Source organism: Microtus ochrogaster, linkage group LG5, assembly GCF_000317375.1.
Source record: "Microtus ochrogaster isolate Prairie Vole_2 linkage group LG5, MicOch1.0, whole genome shotgun sequence".
NCBI lineage: Eukaryota > Metazoa > Chordata > Mammalia > Rodentia > Cricetidae > Microtus > Microtus ochrogaster.
In genome coordinates this window covers 62746955-62770399 of record NC_022031.1, presented here as the reverse complement: position 1 = coordinate 62770399, position 23445 = coordinate 62746955, and the positions used below count along the sequence as shown (strand labels likewise).

At 41.4% G+C, this 23445-nt stretch overlaps 1 protein-coding gene across 7 annotated transcripts in view; it reads right to left on the bottom strand.

The window, feature by feature from the left end:
• Positions 1-1556: 1556 nt before the first annotated feature.
• Positions 1557-23445, bottom strand: part of Runx1t1 (RUNX1 translocation partner 1) — a 145602-nt gene continuing 123713 nt past the window's right edge. For all 7 annotated transcript variants that reach the window (XM_013351872.2, XM_026786665.1, XM_026786664.1 and 4 more), the window contains 3 exons: positions 17050-17118; positions 12028-12218; positions 1557-2583 (listed from right to left, as the gene is read on the bottom strand). In XM_013351872.2, coding sequence (XP_013207326.1) covers positions 2308-2583; positions 12028-12218; positions 17050-17118 — 536 coding nt within the window. In that variant the 3' untranslated portion in view covers positions 1557-2307. The remainder of the gene's footprint in view (positions 2584-12027; positions 12219-17049; positions 17119-23445) is intronic.

Here is a 23445-nt window from a genome sequence, read left to right as displayed (position 1 = left end):
CATTCAAAACAAAAAAGAACACAACACCACCTGAACAGAATTAAAACCGACTGGTGTATGAAAGTACAGGGGAAATGTTATAAGAAAATCTTAAATTGGCAAGACATAAAGCAAACCCATGAGGATCACCTCTTATGCAGATAACTTAAAAGCCGCTGAAAACTGTATCCAAGGGCTACATCAACCCCCCTCCCACAAGAGAATGGATTGTACTCGATTTGTAAAGAAATGCTTGGTGTGTGTGTATGTGGAGTGGTGTCTTCCCAGCCTTGTCAACTTTGGTTGTCTACACAGCCTGCAGCTCTGCCGACTCTTAAAGCACACAACCACATTCTGGGCTATTGGGTTTCAAAACTAACACGTAGTTCTGGTCTGGACCCTGGACAACGAAGGGTTAATGGATTCACACTGAACATGGCTAACCTGCTGATCATTTGGAAAGTATTTCTGGTGCTTTTCAGAAGTCCTGGTTTTGGTCCATCAGATCAGTCTTTGGCTGACTTCCCGATACTGTATAACCTGGCACCCAGCAGGGTTAAAGCTGTCCGTCTACACCTCAGCATTTGGAGCTCTGATGATTTCATTTTTTTTGTAAAATTAGAAATACTTAAACAACCTTACAGCAATATGCATGCACTGTCCTTTTTTTTTAAAAAGTAGGATATCTTGTTATTTTATTTTTTTTAAAAAAGTCCCTAATAATTTTTTTTCATAAAAAATAAAGAAAAAAAGGAAAGAAAAATTCCACTACTACTCTATGCTACAGCTAAAACTGGTGAAATGGCTCTAGCATATTTAAAAAGTTTTGTTTGAAAAAAAAAAAGAGCATGCCCAGGGAGTCATCGTGACAGTGCAGAATACATTTATGTACAGCCCTCTTACAAAACACCCATATGCTAGCATTCCATGAAGCATGCTGGTTTCCGGAAAAAAACCCTATAAGAGAGTGAGTTAGCAGCTCCAAAAGATAGCTTCTTCTTTTCTTTTCTTTTCGTTTCTTGAGGACAACCAAAAAAGTTTTTTTTTTCCTTTTCTTTTTTTTTTAACTACTAGAGAAATATCACTAATACATACAGATATAAAAGCAGCATAGAAAGATACAGGTTTCTCACCAACTAGGAATAAGGAGACTAAATGTGGGCATATGGATAAACTACAACGCATCCTCACATTTGGGCAACACATTTACAAGAAGAACACCATTGGGAACCTCACAGGACAGAAGTGTTCAACACCAAGAGAACTATTAGATTTCAATTAAAAACCAAACAGGGTGGGGTTGAAAAATTTTGGAAAGGGGGCTGGAGCTGGAGCCACCATCTTTTATTTATTTATTTTTTTTAAAAAAACTAGTTTTCAATATAAAATGAATGAGCTGGAATAGACCCAATGTCTTACTCTGTGGAACCTTGCAAAAGTGAAGAAATGTTGAAGGGTTATTTAGGGCAGCTGGCTGAGCTGGAAGCTGCCAGAACACTAATTAACTGCAGGCTGTCTCTTAAGAGAGAGAGAGAGAGAGAGAGAGTGTGTGTGTGTGTGTGTGTGTGTGTGTGTGTGTGTGTGTGTGTGTGTAAAGGAGCCTTTGTATTATGACATTTTTTTTTCTTGCTGCTGTGGTCATACATCCCACTGGAAATCATCTTTCATTTTTCATTCTGTTGACCTGGATATTATTATTTCGCTTCAGAAACAGGGAAAAAAAAAACCCGAACATCTGTGTCTCCTTCCAATCTGCTGCACATCTGCGCGGTTTGTAGCGGGTCTTCAAAGTTCAGTTAGCAACCCACAGACGCCATTCATCTTCTTGTTAAAATGTCTAGTGCTGTATCCAACGCTCGTGCCCTTGAGGGATCGCCTCTTTTTTTTTTTCTTTCCATTATTATATATAAAGAACACTGTGACTTTTAATATTAGCATTTTTGCTTTCAACAGCAATGAACAATCTCTTGGTTTGCTGCTTGGTAAAGCATTGGTTAATGAGGTCATCTAGTTTAAAATCCCAGCTACTTGGAAATAACAGGGAGGAGGTCAAATCTAGCATTTCACGTTATATTCTTTCCTTTCTTCAGTTCTCTAAAAAGATATCTTTGTTATCCACAGTAAGTCATTACGACCCGTTACTGGCCCTCTGTGTTTTACTACCACCTCAAAAGATACAGTTAGGTTCTCTCTTGTTGAAAGTACTGAAATAAGATAGATAGTTCATCTATAAACAAACAAACAGAAAAACGGCTTTGAGCATCTGAGGATGAAGAATTGCTTTCGTGTTGGTTGCGGTGTCTTTTCTCTGACAGTCCGAGCTTAGGTCTAGCGAGGCGTCGTCTCTATGGTGGAGGGTGTTCCCGGGGTGGTCGACCTGGGCGTGGCTGCTGGTGGTGTGTCCATTGGGCTCCCAGCCCCACTGCTGGGTGTGACTGAGGAGCTCACTGCAGGTGTGTCTCCCTGCTGTGGGGCCTGCAGGGTCTGTCCACAGATGTGGTGGTGCTTCTCCCAGTCTTTATGCTGGCAAAAGGAGCCACAGTACCGGGCGGTGTTACAGCCACTGCAGGTCTCGCTTGCTTTCCGGCCACAGTTCCAGCAACTCTAAAGAAGGAGGAGAGACACCAGGTGAACGTTTCATGGGTGGGAAAATCTAGCAAACCTGGGAGCTGTTCCTACAGCTTCAAGAACTACAGACACAAAATGGACAATTCTGAAGGCTTCAGCGCTGGTGTAACCTCCCCTGGGCTGAACTTCCAATTGCACCACAGTGCAACCCTCTCTTTCCTCTCCAGCCTGCTTCCTTCTCCTGGCCTGTACTCTGGCATCCTGAAGCTTGAAGCTGAGAGGAGGAGGAGTGGGCAGCAGTGTTGGCCAGTTCTCTGTTCCTCAACAAGGGGCCACAGCTCCAGGCAAGCCACATTCATGGGAAGGCACTGGGTCAAAAAGCCCTACCCCTGGCCGCTGTGGGCTGTTCTGGATGGGATATCTGGTTCCTTTGGCTGATGTCCTAGCCCCTGCAGCTGCTCTGGATGGGCTAGCTCGTTCCTACCAGGGCTTCACCTGATGGCCACTCGTGGTTTTGTTCACGATACTGCTAGCTCTCTGTTCTATCAGGAGAGACCCCGTCACGCTCCCGACTCAGTCTTCACTGCTAGCACACAGACTACACGTCAAACTCTCCTAGCTCTTCTTCATGTGGGCTGCCCTGGTCACCCAGGTGGTCACGTGTTAACCTGCACTTTCAGGCTAGGGGAAACATTTCCAGTATCCCCTACAGAGGTACTGAATTTTCTCAATTCAGACTCGGTTGTCTCAATTTTCTGTCAGCAATGGCTACGGCATTGACAAAAATGGCTGAGGACCCATGGTTTACCAGAAAAACGCCTTCTTCCTGGATTTGGCTATTTCCATATGTAGTAAATTCTCCATGCTATACTAATTCTAACCTCCACTTCCCAACTTTTGTTCTTCTGGCACCAATTCTGGAATGGCTGGGTACAAATCCAGTACTCTGGGGAAAGGCTTTCTCCTTCTGGATACTAACAGGAACCACAAAGGAACTAGAGGACCACAATACTGGAGTTATTGAACATGAGATGAAGGATTCTGTTCCCTGTTCCATCCCAGCCTGGACGGGATATGGCAGAGCAGTGGTGGACTCTCTGGAGAGTTAGCTCTTTCCACAGAATCCATTCAGTAACCCTAACAACCAAACACAAGGTTAATCTTAGAATAGCACTCTTTACCTCAGTAACTGGAAGGGAATCATCTCTGAAACCAATCTATGATAAATGCTTCTTAGCCTGACAGGGATGAGATGCTCAAAAAAAAAAAAAAAAAAAAAAAAAAGAAAGAAAGAAAGAAAAAAAATGAAACAAAACAAAACAAACAAACAAAAACTTGTGAAATGAACACATGAGTTGATGCCTAATTTAGTCTTGAAAAGTAAGAAATCCTAAGGCCGGGTGAATAACAATTCTACTTGGATACAGCGTTTCCCAGCTGGCAGAGCTCCCCTGTGACTCAGGGAAGTTAGAGGGAACTGTGCATCGGGAGGAGGAAAAACCAGCTGCCAGCTTTAGGTGGCAAGACAGAGAAACGCAGAAATGAGGTGACCTCTGAGATTTACATGCTAAGGCAAACACCTCATGATTCAGACGGAGCACAGACATCCGAGAGACTGAAGGCCACCCGTGTGGGGTCAAGCTAATAATGGAAGCAAGGGCAAAGGGGTGGGGACCAACTGTGACAATTCTCTCAGAGATGCTTCCGGAAGGAGGGACAGCATCTGAGAAAGCCATACCGAAATGTTCATCTCATGAGTAAAACCATGTTTCTAGCTCCTGGGGAAGACTAATTCCACTGTGAAGTGCTCTGTCAGGTGGTGTAGTATTACACCACCGAGTTTCCTATGCCCTGGTTCTGTTTTGCAGTGCCCAGGATGAAACCAGGGTCTTCCACACACTAACCAAGTGTTCTCGCACTCAGCTACATCCTTAGCTTTTGTCAATGGTTTTGATTAGTTTCTGGCAAAACTTTTTTTTTTTGTTCTGATATAGGGTTTCTCTATAGCTTTGGAGCCTATAACCTGTCCTGGAACTAGCTCTTATACACTAGGCTGCCCTTGAACTCACAGAGATCTGCCTGCCTCTGCCTCTTGAGTGCTGGGTTAATGAAGGCATGGGCCACAAATACCCAGCTGCAAAACGGATTTTTAGCAATAATCTCATAATACAACCAGTTGACAGTTGTGATTACATTGCAATTAAATCACATTTTAAAGTAATTACCGAGATACTGCATGGTTCCTCCGTGTGTTCTCTGTATTTATGGGGCTCATTATGTTGGGGGTGTGTCTAGAGATGACTCATGAGCCTATGAAAAACACTGGAATGTAAAAAAAAAAAGCTGGAATGTCAGACTATTTCCCTGACAAGCAAAGCTTTATTCCACTGTGCAGAAAATATAGGGATTTTCAGGAATTACATTAACTGCTAATAAGGGGATCCCGGAGACTCTCAAGGGTGAGAGGCTAGGAATTTCAAGAACTCTGGTTCCAAGCCTACAGAAAAGACTAAGGAGATGGCTCAGTGGATAAAAGTGTGCTCTCTGTAAGTCTGATGACCTGAGTTCCATCCAGGAACACGGGAACAGACAGATGTTGTGGTGTGGCCAGACGCTCAAGTGCTGGCTACCCGGGAGGATGCACCACAGCCCCAGCAATGAGAGGGACTCTGCTTCAATGTGGTGGAAGATGAGACTCCACTCCTGAGTGCTGGTCTCTGATCTACAACACACACACACACACTCACACAAACACACACACATACACACGTTGGAAAAAGTTCTGCTCTGTGTCTTAAATCCTTACCCCTACAGAAATTCCGGTACTAGGGGGAAAAAAATCACAAATCACAATCTATAATCTCAGTCTACTAACTGAGTTGATAGGGGACTATCGCTAGTAAAGCAAATCTGTAAGGAATAGTCAGTACCTACAACTTAACTTCTTTGTCTAGTTCAATTAAATGAAGATGAAATGTCTCCAGGAGCCAGGTGTGATAGGTCACTCCTCTTAACTCCATCACATAGGAGGCTGAGGCTACTCATGGGCTACTTTAATGGGATCTCAAAGAGCCATTCTCCAAAGAACACAAAAAGAAAAGAAAATCTCAAAACCGGCCCAAACTCTGACCATGGCCACAAGAGGAAGCCTTCCTCTCCCAAGCTGAACTTCGCTGCAGTGCGTGAATGATTTTTCCATGAAATTGTCAATAAATGTGGGCCGGGCCCAGCTTGCGAAGCTCGAGGGGCCACGCTCTGTGCTCGGAGTGACGTTGACTTCTGTGGGGTTTAGCTTTCAGGAGATTGCCAGCTGGGTCCTGGAACCCACTCATCAAATAAGCGATATTCCTAAATTACATCAGAAAATCCCAATTAGGGAACAGAGACCCAAATCCAAAACAACATTTTAAGGAAATTAAACATCTAATCTGAGTCAAGTGGCGTCTTTAGGAAATACCCCGGTGTGAGTCCTATCATGTTTTGGCAGAGGCACATTTTGGCAGGCTCCAGGGTGGTAACTGCCCAGTGCTCAATGGCTCCCTCAGATTGAAATCAGATGTACGCAACATTCTCAATTTAAACTGATTAAACACACAGACTAAACCAGGTAATTACAAATGCATGTGTCGGGGAGGGAACAAGGAGACAGAATGGGGACTTCTTTATTTTTTAAAGTGTTTGCAAAGATGGGAACAATTTTACAAATATAAAAAAAAGCCATGGAATTGAGCCAAATGCAGAAACAGATGTTTCCGATAGTGGAGCTGCTGAGAGCCGAGGCCTCTTCCCGTAGTCCTTCCTGGTTCTGGTCCAAGAGCGGAGGGCCCTGAGCAGTTTCTCTCCAGCTCCACTCTAAAGTCCTTTCTTCCCATTCAGAGGAGCAACAAAGAGCAGCTGAATGATCTTTCAGGATTAAAATTTTTAAAAACTTGCATATTTTATTGCCCTTCACACTGCATTCCAATGAGTATATAGGAAAATTTAATGCATGCGCGAGTAAAAAAAAAAGAAGAAAGGAGGAGAGAGAGAGAGAGAGAGAGAGAGAGAGAGAGAGAGAGAGAGAGAGAAAGAAAAGAAAAACTCCCACGTGGACACTTTCCAACCCCATCAGAAACCTTAAAAGGCCATTTCTATCATTTCTCTTGGATAACCGTACTCAATTTCCTCTTTGCGTCTATGCCTAGGCAGCTGATGCCTGACCAGCAGTTCTGACCATGAACCTCTCATCTGGAAATGGATGGTAGCTTGGCTGAGAGATATTTTCCATATCCTGGGGCATCTGAACCTTCAGCCCCCATTGGTGGTGCTGTGTGGGGAGGTTTAGGAGGTGTGGTCTTGCGGAGGAAGTATGGCACTGGTGGGGGAGTGGGAGGAGCTTACTCTACTCCCAGTTGACTTCCTCTGCTTCGTGCCTGCAGTTGAGTATGTGAGCTCTCAGCTTCCTGGTCACGAGCCTTGCCTCCCTCCCGCCATGATAGACTCTTATCCCTCTGAAACCATAAGCTAAAATAATTGCTTTTGACCATGCCAAGTTGCCCTGGGATACAGGTGAAGAGTCAAGGCCGGATATAAAGTTCCTCTTTGCAGAATACATTAAACACACTGTTATATACAGATATATAGCAAGGATAGATGGAAGATTCTGGATGCCAGAACTTTATAGCAAAGATTGTATACTTTTTTTCTATCAGAAATTCCCTTTGTCCCTTGGGGCAGGAGAGCTAGTTCCTTTATCTTGTTATTTAGCTATACAGAGAATAATCTGACTGTCCTAGCAGCAAAATGCACCCTTCCAGTCTTCACTGTTGAAAACTCTTTTTCTGAGAGACAAAGGCTTTCTGCCCAATGACTGTCTTTTTCACTAGGTCTTATCTGTAACTGGTGCTCAAGACACTGAAATAAAATCGTTCTAACTACAATCCACAAAAGCAAAGGCTCCTCTTCTGATTCTATAAAAACAAAACTTTACCAAGCAACCTGCTGACCTGAACCCACAAGGAGATCACATGTTAGACCCCACATTGCATTTGACCTTTAAAAGCCATGCTCAAGGGTATTTTGCAGTCCAGGATCCTGAGGCCTTAAAAGTTTTTTTCACTTTTGCATTAAAAGATTTCTTCCAAGTTACAAAGAGAAGAAACTACATAGCCAAGGTGTAAGACCTCCCTAATCCCCAGCTGGCATTTAGACTGTCAGTCAAACACTCTTTGCAAAATGCCCCCCTCTGCCCATGTAAGACCTTTTCTTAGGTCCCACTGCGGCACCACTGGTTCGAAGAGAGTATGGTTCCCTACAGTGGGTGCAGGCTGGATCATGAGCCAGCCAAGACAAGATATCATGGTAGGTAACCCAAATGGCACAGGCTTCAGAGTCAGGGCAGCCTGTGTTTCATTTTCAGTACCACTGTCGAGTGGTACTAAAGCCACAGGCAAATGGCTTTAGCTCTTGGAGCAAATACAGGAACTGCAGTGTGGCTCCTAGTCATGGCAGTGATGAGCACAGAGCCTGAGGGTCTGTGTGCACAGCAGGGGTTCACCCTACCTCTTAGCACTGGCTGCAATGAAGATGGGGGTTTAGTTCCTGCCCTGGATCCAGTGCCTCTGCACTACTAGAATCTGAAAGCTTGCACATCCTCCACGTTAACTGCCTTCACCCACAGGCATTGAGAGCTACAGGGAGAGAGCTTCCTTAGTGCCTGGCAGCCTTTCCTCCATCCTCCTCAGACTCTCGCTTGCTGAAATCGCTGCTGATTTTGGTTTCCAAGATGCTTCTGTTTCTTCTACTGTAACTTCCTCTTTATTCCCTTGGGGTGTTTGAAAGCAGAGACTGGCATAAATAACTGTCCTGTTTTTCCCAATCTAGTGTCCACAGTCAGCCACAAACCAATGACTCCAACCTGCTGCCAGAGCTCCCACTGCCTTCCCAGGCAATACTCCCCGACTGTGGACTTCCTGGGTTGCCTTGTCCAGCACGGATCTCATGATTTTGTTTTATTTGATTTATATTTTATTTTGTCATTTGTTTAAAAAAAAAGACTTTTGGGTTCTACTCTTAGGTTCTTCTAGTTACAAGAACAGTTGATTATGCAGCCAGGTGAGCATGGTGTTAACGTGCAATTGCAATGTAATTTATTATCCTAACAAGCACATTTGAGAGCAGTGTGGGATGCTCTAACGTACCTGAGCATGGTAGCTTCATACTATGCATCCATGTACTCACTAACACCCTGTTCAACACTGGAGAATCCTAATTTTGACACTGGACAAAGTGAACCTCATAAACTTCTATTCTTTCTATTTATTTCCAGTGTAAAGACTTGTCTATCCAGCTAGACTGAATAATTCACTAGAGCTTTTAAAATGTGTTAACTAGTATTGTTTATATGCACAGCACAAAATACCCAAGCATAAGCTACCTGTTCTATTGTTTCCCCGAACACCATGGATAGATCAAATCTAGTACATATTTTTGTTTTGTCTTTTTTTCTCTTTGTTATTATTGTTTTTCAAACATAGCATCATGTAGCTCATGCTGGCTCCAAACTTACTACTTAGTGAAGGATGACCTTGAACTTACTGCCTCTAATTCTAGAGTGCTGAGATTAATGCAAACATCATCAGTCTGGGTTTGATGAGTTGCCAAAGATCAAACTCAGGGCTCCGTGCCCCATAGGTAAGAGCTCTATCCACTCAGATACTTGCCCAGTCCTTCAGCAAGGTTTTAAATGTGGTTCATATCTAGTCTTCTGATGTATGAAGAGGACCCCGTGTGAAAATTCATCTCCTGAGTTTCAGCCAGCCTATCTAAGATTACCCCTCACCCCCAACCCCCACCACCACTACAACCATCTTCCTCATCTTGACCCCAAACAGAGACAGCCCCTCCTTTTAGTTTCCAGGAGTCTCTTGCCTCATCTCAGCCTGAGTGTCCCCTCTAAGAACTCACCAGCCATGTCATCTTCTATAAACTGCCCCCCCCCCGCCCCACCTTGCTGTTTCTTCCCTGCAGAGACATTACTATGGCCTAAGGAAAGAGCAGCAGCCACAATGGTCAGTCTACCTGATTATCCTTCCACAACAGAAGCTTTCATCTTTGAGGTTCACCATAATTCAATTACTTAGCTCTCTTGGTGAACTGCAGTCAATGGGAGAAGAAGACTGTGGGACTCTCAGGGCCAGCACTATCCCTAATACATAAAAAAGCTCAATAATTTAATATAAAGATAAATAAATAAGACAAGTGTACACCTTTAATCCCAGCACTTCAGAGGCAGAGAGGCAGATGGATCTCTGTGAGTTCGAGGCCAGTCTGGTCTATAAGAGCTAGTTCCAGGACAGCCAGAGTTATTACACAGAGAAACCCTGTCTCAAAAAACAAAAACAAAAGCAAATAAACAACAAAAGAATAAATAAATAAATGGGGAGCGTTAAGGTGTGCATGCGTTCATGCGTGTGTGCATGACTTCCTTTCAGAGTCAAACGAAGAAGGCCTATTAATTTGTAAGATTCTAAAAAAACCAACAACTGTTAAACTTAATGATAATAATATTTTTCAACCAGCTTCTACCATAACCAGACTTCTTATTTTTATTTTTAAAACATCATAAATTGTCTAAAACTCAACGTTACTTGCACCTTTACTTGCAGTCAAATGGTTAAGGTTCAAGAAAATTCAAAGCATCAGAAATAGGTGAGAATTATGAGTTGTAAGGAATCTGTTGTGAGATAGGCTGGACCTCACATTTCCGGCAGATTCCCTATTTAATGGGCCAATCAACATGAGAACCAGACTGGGCATGTCCTAGCCTGAGGGAACCAGAGCCCTCTTGGTTGTTGGGAGGAATCCTGGGAAGGACTAGACCTGAACTTCTAGGTCCATTTAATACACTGGCTTTATAATGCCAAGACCACATGGTTTTATAGGAAAGACACAACATGTAGAGAAACTGAAGGAATCTCACACGCGACTGCCTGGCTGGAAGCATATGAACTCATTGCCTCCCTAGGCAACCCTCGACAAACACTCTAAAAGGGCACATCAGGCCTAAAATGCTGTGTGAAAATAAAAATGCTCACAGGGTGATGAGTGTTCCTCATGACATCACCAACTTGCACCAACCCTCTTCAGTAGACATTCATAAACTTCCAAAAAAAAAAAAAAAACCCCACAGAAACAAAACAAAGTCCTTATTATTCTTAATGGCGTGATGCCAGGAAAGCTGACTTTCTGTCTAGTTTAATACAACAATGGAAAAGCCAGCCTATAAAGGAAGATAAACTTCCCTCTGCCCCTCTCTTCCTGAGAAACTTCCAAATGTTGGAAATCAATTCCTTTTGTCCCCCTGTTATTCATCTGCTACATATTAAATGAAAACTCTGGGCACTGAGTGATTCCTGCAGGTTCTTTCATCTGTAGAAAAGCCTGCTACAAATTAAATCCTTACCCTCCCTCCCAAAGTATAGACACGTATTGTTGTGGGGCATTGACTTATCAGCCCGTGCCTCCGCTAGCTCAGCTTTGTGAGACGAGCTAATGGCAGCCTTTTATCTGGAGTTATTTCGGAGTTGAAGATTGTGTGCTATATTGTGGAACAATTCTATGCTGTTGAGATTCTATGAGCTATATGTTTTCAAACATTCTGCCAGATTTTAGCTGTTTACTTACCAGTTCCTTGGGTCATTAGGCCCTGAGTGAGTGCATGTGTGTGGCTGTGGATGTGTAGAAATAACTATACTGGAATAACACTCAATAATATGACACAGAAAGCGATGTCATGGCAGGACTGCACAATGGTTAATGATAGATCACATGAAAGCAAAGATCATACTTCAGATCTTTTAAAAATATTTAAATCATGCACACATTACTTTAGCATTGGGCTTTAGGATTCATTATCAAAGTAATTTTAAGTACAACTTTGGAGAACATATGTATTTCACATGAGGAGCTAGGGAGACAGCTCAGTTAGTAAAGCACTTTCCCCACAAGTAAGGACCTGAGCTTGAACCCCCAGAACCCATGTAAACCCTGTCCAGGGCAGTGCACACGCTTATAATCACAGCACCCAGCACCTCACTGTGCAGATTGGGCATGGAGTGGGAGACTCCCCCTTACAAGTCCATAAACTGAAATCTGTGCAGATGCAAATAAAGAGACCCTGCGTAAAACAAGGAAGCAGGAAGAGACTAGCAGCTAAGGTTATTTTCTGACTGGAGTTTATTTGCCATGGCGTGCACTGTGTGCACGTGTGCACACACACATCCATTCCCACAGTTACACACGCATCAAACACACAGATCAAAAGAAAACTTCCTCAGTGTTTTGTTTACCAAATACATCACAACACCTTGGTCTGAGAACTTTTCTTCCAACTGGTTAATGAGTAAATAAGCTTACATCTGCCTTAGGTCAGCCCATCAATGCCTAGATTTTCCCCGTGATCTGTCCAATACTTGGTAGGGGCACCCCGAAAGGCCTTACCTCGCTGGAGTCTTCCTGCTGGTTGATGACCGCCAGAGCGTCCTCCGCTGCCTGCCGCTTGGCCTCAGCCACCGTTCGTTCCATCTTGGCCCGCTCTGTGGTAATCATGTCGTGGGCTTTTCTCTCTGCCTCAGACACAGCCTTCTGCAGCTCCGTCATTGCCTGTCGCTTCACCTCGTTTACAGCCTCCTCTGTGATGTAAAGCCAGACCAAAGGACAGAACATCCCTGGGTTAGCCCAGCACTAGAGACAGCCATCCCTTCTTAACAGATTTTCACAGAACAGACCTAGCTCTCGTCCAAAAGCCGGGACAGTTCTGCCCGTCTAAAGATCAATCCAAATACTTAAACTCATTTAGGAAATCAAAAGTGAGAATTTTTCTTTGGCATGGCCTTTTTGGCAATATTTTTAATGCATACACCTTTCCTTAACTTTCTCACACTGTAGTGCTTCCAGAGATGATTCTAGAGCTTGTAGAGGGGCAAGAATGTCCACACGGAACTTGTAAAGATCAGCCAGATACACAAAGAACCAGTTTTCTAGACTGTCATCATGGTGAATGCCTGTAATGACAATATTCAGGACTTCAAGACCAGCCTGGGCTATAGGGTAGAGTCCAGCCTGGACTACAGGGTAGGATCCAGCCTGGGCTAAAGGGTAGGGTGGCACAGTTTTCCTTTTCTTGTCCTTTCTTGAATAATACAGATATGTGCTTCTACAGAGTAAATGATCCAGATTTTTACAAAGAACCTTGTCATTTCTAAGTTTTAGGCTGCTCTCTGTCTACTTCAAATATCTCCAGTAGTTTGGGACAACCAACTGTTGCATTGGACAAACAAAACCGAGTCACACCACAAGCCACACAGCTGGGCCTGACAGCAAACCTACAAGGTGTCCAATTATCTGTTCGGCTGCAGTCAAGATGCAAAGAGTCAACCACTGTAAGGCAGAAGATTGACACCTAAAACAAGTACTTCCCACTTTTAAAATATTAACTGTTCTAATTAACAAGGTAAAAACACCCTCCTCCTGAATTAGTTTATCTAATTTTCATCTTTATTCAACGCAAAATGACAATGATTAATTGAAAATTTAATAAGCAGTAATTATTAACTTGGCAAACCTACTACCAATTAACACTCTATTAAAACTAATTATGACATGTTTCATTCAAGTGTTTGCACTTAATTGTTTCACCCACTTAAAAAGCACCTTAATTAAATGTTGTTTAATTAAAAAAATATACATTCCCAATAAAAATGTTTTACTGTAGATTGGGAGTGTAGGAGCTGCAAGTCCTCCCAGGGTTCTTCAAGCCTTGCAGTTGGTTCTACAGTGCGTGACCTACAGGCCATCAGAAGGCCCCTCCTGCCATTAACTAACAGGCCTTCTTCAGCCTCAGCCACTCAGTGCTAGCCTTCCTAAAGGACTTTCCTTAAATTACTTGTCTGGCTAAGTTTCATACACTCTACTCAAAAAGAAAGATCCAGATAGAAAATATTAACTAAGCCATGCTAATCCTCTGTTAGCTCCTGCAAGGTACGCCCTGGAAATCTGGATAAAATCAGAGCATTGTACACAGCTCATGGCCCTTTCTTTACCAAGAGGCAAAAGCTGCCTTGATTAGCCTATCATAACTGACTCAGGGCTCCGGGGAAGTGCTGCCCTTCGAACCATACAGCCAGGGTCTAATTTAGTTTGAATATTCAAGGTGAATTAAAATTCTATCTAAGTTGTAATACAGGACAATAATTTTTGCTTAGGATCAAAGCTGTAGCTTGACTAATTGTATATGCAAATAAGGCAATTTATATTTAAATTATGCATTCCTATTCTAATCCCACAGGCATGTACAGATCAGCAAAGAGAATTGGTAGGACATTTGCAAGGTGCTTGAATATTTATTACCAACTGCAAGCATCCTCTGATCCTTTGAAAAGAAATATACTGAAGAAAAACATTCACTCACAATTTTGGAACTACTTTTATGTTTGATTTTTTTCCCCTCCAGTTTTATAAGGATCCGGTGTAACTTTTGAGTTCTTTTGTTATCTTGCATTGAAAAATACGACTTTTAGAGAAAGTGGATGTGGCCTTCAATGTTTGTTAGGATTTGTAATTTTTTTTTTAAAAAAAGTATGAATTAAATGTCGTTAAGCTATCATTGGAGCAATATACAGAATTTACATAGGTTCTCCCCCCTCTGTGTGTGTGTGTGTGTGTGTGTGTGTGTGTGTGTGTGTGTGTATCCAGAGGGAAAGGCAAAGTGGGAGAGGGAGAATAAAGACAATATACACAAATGTCATAAAATGAGGAGTGGATAAAAGCAGAAAGAAATTGTGATTACTTTTTTTGGAAATATTTTATGAAAATTTACAATCATTTCAAACTAAAATGACATCAAAACTAGAAAAGATTTGAAAGTATTTGCTTTTGTAACTACAGTGTCCTGTCAGGACAGTGCATTGCTAGTACCACACAGTAGCTTGAGCGCTATCTAACTCTGCTTAAGTCAGGTTTGGCCAGGAAAATAATACTTAGCACTTCTGTGGCAAAGGCACACTTACAAGTTGCTCTTAAAAAAACAGGGAGGCAGGTTTGTTTATTGGTTTAGGGCTTTTGCTGTTGTTGTGTGTTTCTTCGTTTGGTTTGGTCTTGTGAGACAGGGTCTCATCCTGTAGCACAGGGTGGCTCCGTCTTGCGTCTCCCTGACAGTTTTCCCATCACTGGGATTACGGGTGTGAACTGTTATGCCTGGGTCTGGCTTTTGTTCCTCTGCTGACAGAGGTACATTTTAGAGTCTTTCCACAGTCTAAGAAGCTGAGCGTAGATGGCCCGTTTTACCTTTGGTGTTCTCGGATATTGGACAGTTTGACACACACTGGCAACTCTGAACCCTTGACCTGCACTGGGAACTCTACACCTGCTTTTGAAGAAGTCTGTCCAGGAAAATATTACAAGCACTTCCCAGAACTGTTTAGATAAATCTGCCATCCACACCTTAAGTTTCAACATCCATCTATAGAAAGGTAGTCCGCACTGTTCTGGCGTGGTGGGTGGTGCCAAAATGAGAAGAGGAAGGGCACCTGCACCACAATGGAACAATGTCTTAGAATGAAGACAGAGTAGAGATGAACGATACATGGAGAAATAATCTACACTCTGCCTGCAAAGTTCTCTCCCTCTTCTGCATTGCACGGGAACAACGGAAACACCTTTTTCTCCACTTCTCAGGCCCGTGAACCGAAACTACATCAAGACTGGGTGGAGAGACACAAAAGGGACTGAAGAAACAGTCATGATGGAATCAGTAGACTCCCACATATCAAGTAAGAAAACCGAAGAAGAAAGAGCACAACTTCGATGAACTGCAAAATGCAAACCGCACTACTGAATCGGCCTGCAACTGCTTGCTCAGCCTTCCTCTACACCTTGCTGCTCGTGCCGGCTTTCTAGAAAGGGTGGTGGATTCAGGAAAAATCTGCTCCTGCTTGTCAGCGACACAATGAAAATGAGCAGGCAGCGCAGAGGAAATCTGGATTACACAAGCCCTCACAGTCAATTTTCTGTAGGAACTATCAAGAATTTAACCTAAATACAGGTAACTACGGGGAACAGAGAAAGACATTTTTCATCCTTTCCTGTCCATAATGACAATCCTCTGTACCTCTAATTGGAATACCAGGCCTTGGAAGCTGAAAGGGGGTTTGAAAAGTGAAAAGAAAAAGAATGGCGAGACGCAGCGACTTCTTGGGGTTGGATGGCACTTCAGTCACTTCAGTTAGTAACAATTTGGGAGAATACTGAAACCGTTAGCACAACTGGGTCCAAGCTAGGAAGAAGGAAAGCTGCACTCGCAATTCATCTGCTTTGAAGACAGGACCTGGGGAGAGCCTCCTAGCTCTTCATCTCAGCTTCGAAACTTAAAAATTCTATCAGATTTGGGAAGGTTGCTATCACTCTTAGATAAAATACGTGGCTAACGTGCACGTGATCACATATTCAGCAGGTGATAAAGGATTCCAAATAACTGAATTCAGTCAAAACCTAAACAGAAACCTTCTGCAGAAAAACAGGAATAAGAACAACAGAGACTCTCTGAGACTCAGCACGCCAGTTCTGCGCCCCTGTGATGGGTGGCTGGAACTGGCCATGGCCCTTCTCCGTTTTGTACCACCAAGAAAAGCTGTCCTCAAAGCCACAGCCATCACCTGTGACTTCCTCAGCTCATGAGCCTGACTTCTCTTTTATCTTCTGGGTTCTTTTTTCTTTTTTCTTTTTTTTACAGGTTTCAGGTTTAGCTGGTGCTCCACAGAGAGTCTGCCAGCTCTGAACTTTAAGCCCAATACCAAGTCAGGGCGTCCCCGGAAGCTTCAAATTTACCACAGAATATACAGCAACTGACGCTAATGGGAGAGAACAAGAGGCAGATGCAGAAAGGAGAGGCCCAGCCACTCGGTTGCTCAACTGAAAAAGTAACGTAGCTCTGATGATTTAATATTAAACAACACAGAAAGACTGTAAGCAAAAATAATAATTCCTCTGAAGTTCCTTACCAAGTTCACTAGATTTGGTCCATTTAAGAATGCAGAGAAAAAAATGCTGATGTATGTAATTTAATTCCTAAAACACTCGATTTCTTTCCCCATCAAAGAAGAACGGCTTGCAAACTAAGACCTCCTATGCCAAAATTTCACACTGAAGTCATTACAGATGCTTCAAAAGGGGGAGAGGTTTATAAAGGAAATATTGCCAGCCTTTCAATTATAATGGTACTAACAGATGCTGTGAAAATAAAAACTATTTCATGTTTTAATCAGGCCTGGTTTAAGAATATTAATGAGGGTTTTTTCCAGTTTGTTTTGTTTTGTGGTTTTCGCTTTGTTTTGCTTTGCTTTTGCTATGCTTTTGCTATTGTTGCTGTTCGCAGCGAAGTCCTTTCTTGTCATTCACCACATCACAGCACTAACAACTGCACACAGCTGCCAGAACACCAAACTCGTGTTTCTAAACAATTCTTACCAGCTTTCTTCCAGATCTCCTCTGGCACATATCCAGACGCAGGCCTGTGAAGGAATTCCCGATGTGCATCTATGGAAATGACGGGAGAGGGTGGAGAGAAGGGGAGACGCCGTCAGTAATGCCACGTCCTGATGCAGAGCCAAGCAAGAACTCCTCCTCTTGGCTTCGTTACAAAAATGCAATTTTAAAAGGTTGAATGTTTCACTTCAAGAAAATGCACAAAAATAGCAAGGCTAGCCATCAGAGCCCAGGGAAAGCAGAAGGTCACTGGCCCAAATGCCTCATACACTCAAATCCAAAGCAACTTTACTTCATATGGTATGATGTTTGGGAACAGACTTCCCAGGACTTTCTCATGGCGATGGTTTCTATAGGTACACTTTGTGTTGTAAAAGGAGATTATAGTTGGTGCCTTTCCTTTCCAAAGTCAAATTTGTAGTGCAAAAATCAATCATATGTTGATATAATTTATACAGAGTTCTGATTCTATCACAATAGACAAATAGTAAGTCCTACTCTAGAGGTAACCAGGGCTCACACTTAATTATTTTAACATCTCATTGTGCACTATAACTTCTGTATATATTGTGTCCTGTGGAGTTGACAAATATGGAAATCAGGGAATATTAAAATGGACTTGTTGACATTCGGGGGATCAAACAGAATTTGGTTCATGTTTTGTCCAGAATTAGAAATGAAGTTCTATTTTATAGACTGTGTTTATTATCTTTTCAGATATTCCGAGAAAATAAAGTTATCACAGGAATGCTAACTTTCAAATAACACGGTCATACAAAAGCTACAAGCATTTAATAATTTTTTGCACCTTGAAAATAATGTTTGTTATTGTCTTCCCTGGCTAAAATATAAATATGCAGGACAAGTCTTCCATATTGGATTTTCAATGCAAGCCTATGTATTCGAGATCTGTTTATTCCTCTTGAGTGAGGAAGTCAGAGACAGGAACTACACTATCAGATTTCAGAAGGACCGAAGAAGAGACTAATCAACTGAGCTATTATAAGCTATAATAATCAATGCATGATACTAAAAAGAAGACAAATGACAGCTCCTTGAGCTAAGTCATTAGACATGAATGTTTTAAATATATGCAAATCTTTGCAGGGCACATAGATCATCAGTGAGCCTGAACACCAATTTTCCCTAGTTAACTTTAAAAAAAAGTATGGTAATTTGGTGAAGGATATACGGAAAGCCTCTCTTCTAACTTTGCAATATTTCTTTTAAATATTTTTTCAAAAATAAAATATTTCTTTTTAAAAGGTTGCATTATAATCTTAAAACTACTTCATAAGTTGTTATACAATACATATTATCAATATTAACATAAAATTATCTAATAAGTATCATACCCATGAGTTTTCATTGGTGTGCTTCTTTGTAAAGTATAAGTAACAACAATAAAATACCCTTTTTAATGAATTATTTTTGTTCTTCAAGAAAGGTAAAAACAGCTATATGGTGTATGACTTAAGGGATATATGATACTGCTAACTAAGTCATTCAAGCTTGCCTTCTATAACACCATAACTATTTTCACAGGAATGTGATCGAGTCCTCACACAGCATGCCTTACAGTGATAAGTTTATGTGTAACAAGTGATAAAGACTTTTCACAGGCAAATCACTTTCACTGAAGTATATTTAGTTGGCTAATAAGAGCTCTGTAAAGCCTACAGCCAACAATAAAAACTAATTCCTACAAGTTTCAAGGGGTGGGTTCTTGGTTTTGTTTTTTTTCCCTCATGTCGCAGGTTAAAGAAAGTTCAGTGGGTTAACAACTATCTTTTGATAAAGTGCCAAGCATTATCATAAAGAACAGAAAAAGTGATGCGGTTATCCAAAGTACAGACATAAAAGATGATAATTACCAATTCTAGGCAGCACAAAGAAAGGAGAAATAGGACTAGATTCTGTTGGAAAATAATCTGAGTTTTGGCTGCTACTCACTCCGGGGTATCAAGCTACTTCTCCATGTTTGAGAAGCCCATTTGTAAACCGAGCCAACATTGCTAAACTCTGAAGAAAAATTGACAATGACTAGCACTGGTAATCTTCATTTTCATCACCAATTGTTGTTCGGAGGCCACTTGCTTGTCCCCAGCTGCTCAGCAGCTCAGACCCAAAATAATCACACAGAAACCATATTATTTAAATCATTGCTTGGCACATTAACTCTAGCTTCTTGTTGGCTAACTCTTACATCTTAATTTAACCCATCTCTATTAATCTGTGCATTACCACGAGGTCATGGCCTACCAGCAAAGTTCCGGCACCTGTCTCTAGCGGGGTTACATGGCTTCTCCTAGCTCTGCCCTTCCTTCTCCCAGCATTCAGCTTAGTTTCCCCTGCCCAACTAAGTTCTGCCCTATCAACAGGCCAAGGCAGTTTCTCTATTCACTAATGGTATTTACAGAATACAGAGGGGACTACCACATCACATCCCCTGTTCTGTTTAAATGAAAAGGAAGGCTTTATCTTTAACATAGTAGAATTACATATAAGAAAACAGGTATCAAGTAAGAATTACAGTTACAATACTTATATCTACTTTCTATCTAGTCTTCAACTCCATCAAAGACTCCAGAAGGATATAATATTACCTAAGTAAACAGGAGGTACATTGTAAGGAACTTCTGAAACTCTAGAATTGACAGAGACATCTTGGTAGCTGGACAGTCACCCAAAATTCTTCTGTACCATTGGGGCATCCATCTTCAGCCTACAGGCCCATAGTATCCAGCAGACCTTTCCATGAAGCAGGAAATTTCAAAGGCAGTTCCACCTTTATTGGCAGTTTGTCAGCCACATTTCTTCTGTGTCCTGCAGAATGTCTAGCAGACTCTTTCAGGTAGCTGGAACTCCAAAGGATCATCTCACCTTTAGGCAAGTTCAGCAGTCATTTCTCTGTGGGTCCTGCATGTCCAGTTCACCCAACATACCATCAAGCAGTCCACGAAAAAGCAGTTTCTTGTCCAAATGGCTTTTTGATGTCCATCTTTCTCTTGAAGTAGATTGGTGCTGCCAGGAGCACATGTGTCTCACTGTCATGAAAAGTTCTAAGCTCTTAAAACATTTTAATGCCATATTCTGTAGTCTTTGAAAGGTTTGAAGAATATCTATCTAACTGAAATATATCTCTATATATCTAGAAAACCTAACTAACATGAATACAAGCTTGACTATTATAGATGACTATTAAGTTATATTTCTTAATTATATATTACATTTTTAAATGAGCTGCACACACATACCTTACTCAAGAGCAGAAATACACATACAACAAAATTGACTTTAAATTAGTATCAATAAACCAAGATCCATACCCATGCAAATCTCTATAGCAACCAGTGAGAGTGCTTATATCCATTTTAAGTAACAAGGAAGAAGAAAGAACTGTAGAGAATTTTTTCTCTCGGTATTTAACCATAGCTATTTGCTATTTAAAGAAAGCAAAAGCTCTGGAGAAGTTTATAGTATAAAAACACACCCCAAAAATTCTTAACTGTAAGAATATTATTTTATATGTCGGATTGAAATTATTCCCAAAGTTACCAATTCACTGACTTTCTCCTTGGAAGTAGATACTTAAATTCTATAGATAACATTTTTATGAAGGTTACTTAAACCTTGTAAATATTTATGCCCTCAATTTCAATGTTTAGGGATCAGTCAACCTTTCACCTTTGGTGTTCTCTACCGGGGTATCTTGTTATGCCACACTGGAATGTTGAGATGTCATATTTTGGTTATATCTCCATAAGTGACACTCTGAGATATCCAAAGAGAATCAACTCCTACCCAAGAAATACTGATACCAAATGTGAAAAACTGTTTTCATAATGCTAATTTCTAAAAGAACTGTTTTCAAAATAGCCAAACCTAAAAACAAATACACACACACACACACACACACACACACACACACACACACACACACGCACGCGCGTGCACAAGCACATGCGCCCAAGACTGCATGCATTTTGCAGCATCGTCTCCAGTTCTGAGACATGGTACTTTTGCTGACATTGGGTCTAACAATGGGAGGAACAAAACAGTGAAGAAGGTACTCTTCCGAATCTATTTGCTTTAATGCTAAATATTAAAGCTAAAAATATCTTTAAAAATAGCAGGCTACCAAAACCGCATAATACAAATGCATTATCTTTTGATTAAGTAGTTGTAATGTCAAGATTATATATCTTCTGGCTAAGTAGAAACATCTGATTAACTGTAGGAGCTATGTATCAAAAAAAGGAGCTTAAGAGACAAAAAATTTTTAAAATAACATAAAGAAAGAAAAAGAAATCCTGAAATTGGTACATAGGAGAAATGGAGACAGTTCTACAGGACTTAATTATTTTAAAATACTCGCTAATCTAGAGAAGACAATTCTAAGACTCTCAAGCTCCTTCTCGAGAAGCTTACCTGTACTACTGTTTTCACAAACTACCTTCGAAGTGGCAGCTGCTATAAAAACGGAGAGTTCTTCTAAAGTGCAACAGTAAATACAGACAGGAGCATCTAGCAAGACTGAACTTCAAATGGAAAACACGTACACAATGTGATTACTGACAGGCGAGTAGAGAGGTTCTTCTAAATTACGTTCGCTTGGTTTGAAGTACAAATTGCTTGGGGGGTCACGGGAAGAGGAGGTGGCAACCTCCAGAAGATAACAGACACCTACTAAAGAGAAAGAGTCACGCCGGAGTGAAGGGAGACGCTAGAAGAACCGTGAAAGAAAATGAGAAGCAGCGGTTGATGATGTACAGAGGAGATGGAAGATGCACTACACTTACTACGACAGAAGGGGGACCGTTGGGTACTAGGTACAGCAAGTATAATCAAGGGATGAGCAGAGAGCCTTTGGGAAGCCAGTGTGACCTCATCTGACCCAGGACAGCAATGCTCAAAGCTCAGCAGCGCTAGGCATGGCCTTCATCCTGTCGTGGGCAGATCATGTGTCCTGTGATCATGTTCGTATCTATTACAGTGACCATCAAAAGAAAGGAAGGGCTAAGAGATTCCATCCTCACAAATGCGACCATTTATAAGGATAATAAATTCAGAAATCTCAAAGCTTTCTTTTGAAAGCCCCCACACAGCCTCAAAATTAGCCACTGTTTTTGAATATCCATCTTTGTCAATGAGCACACCTCATATTCTAGAAAGAATCATCTTATTTTGAAAACACAGGCATATTTAATTTGTAGTGTTTAAAATATCATATCATGAAATAAAGCAGACTTTAAAACATGACAGGCATTTGCCTTATGGACTCAGGTGTGTGGCCATGAGATGAACTTTACGATGTGATTACAAAAAAAAAAAAAATCAGTACAAGTGTGAAAAAGATCCAAATTTCACACATAGCTCTGTTCTGAACAACCTGTTTATGGTTTTTAGATTCTGGCATTAGAGCAGTTTAACAATGTTTCTTTGGTTGAGGGAAAACTATTTTCCTATAGTCATGGGTTATGAATTAAATGCAATATTATATTCATGGAAAAATTCCTTTTTAAATTTTTCTGCCAATAAAAAACACGCTTAGAAATATTCTGTAACATGTGAAAGTTTATAAGAATCTATTATCATGCTACAATCTTGGATGTCCACCCTCCCCCCCATATCTACCAACTTCATTTACTACTATTCTTTCAAATCCTTTTGAAGATTACCATAATATTAATACTTACACCACATCTATTATGTGTCAAACACCCCCTTTTCACTTTTTATGCCTTCGAATCCAGTGTCCGTAGATCTGCCTACAACATGTATGTCCTTGACATCTCCACATTGCAGATGAGGAAACTTGACAGACTCCACATTGCAGATGAGATTTGTGACATGACAGACGCCCAAGTGTAGAGGGAACCAAGAAATCCAATCCAGACCCACTCAGAGCTGGCACTCTAAGTATGTGTGGTCCAGGTCAGATGCTCCAGAGAATCTTAGGAATTCAGTGTTGCTACTATGATCATACCACTTGCCAATTAAGACACTGAAGCATGAACTCCGCCATCATGTCCAGAACCTTGAACAGCTGACCCCCTGATGAAAGACCGGCTTCATTTTCCCTTCTATGTAAATCAGTCAAAAACTTCTTTCTGGAATGAGCTAAGTACCTACTAAAACCCACACAGAGGCACTAGCTAAATCTCTGCTCTACCATCTCAATATTCCTCTAAAAACCCACAAGGAATTTATGCCACCAGACTTCAGAGTTCCTGACAGTAGTTCCTGACTTTAGCCTTAAACCCATCATTAGATAACTTTTTTTTTTGTTTGTTTTGGTTTTTCGAGACAGGGTTTCTCTGTGGTTTTGGAGCCTGTCCTGGAACTAGCTCTGTAGACCAGGCTGGTCTCGAACTC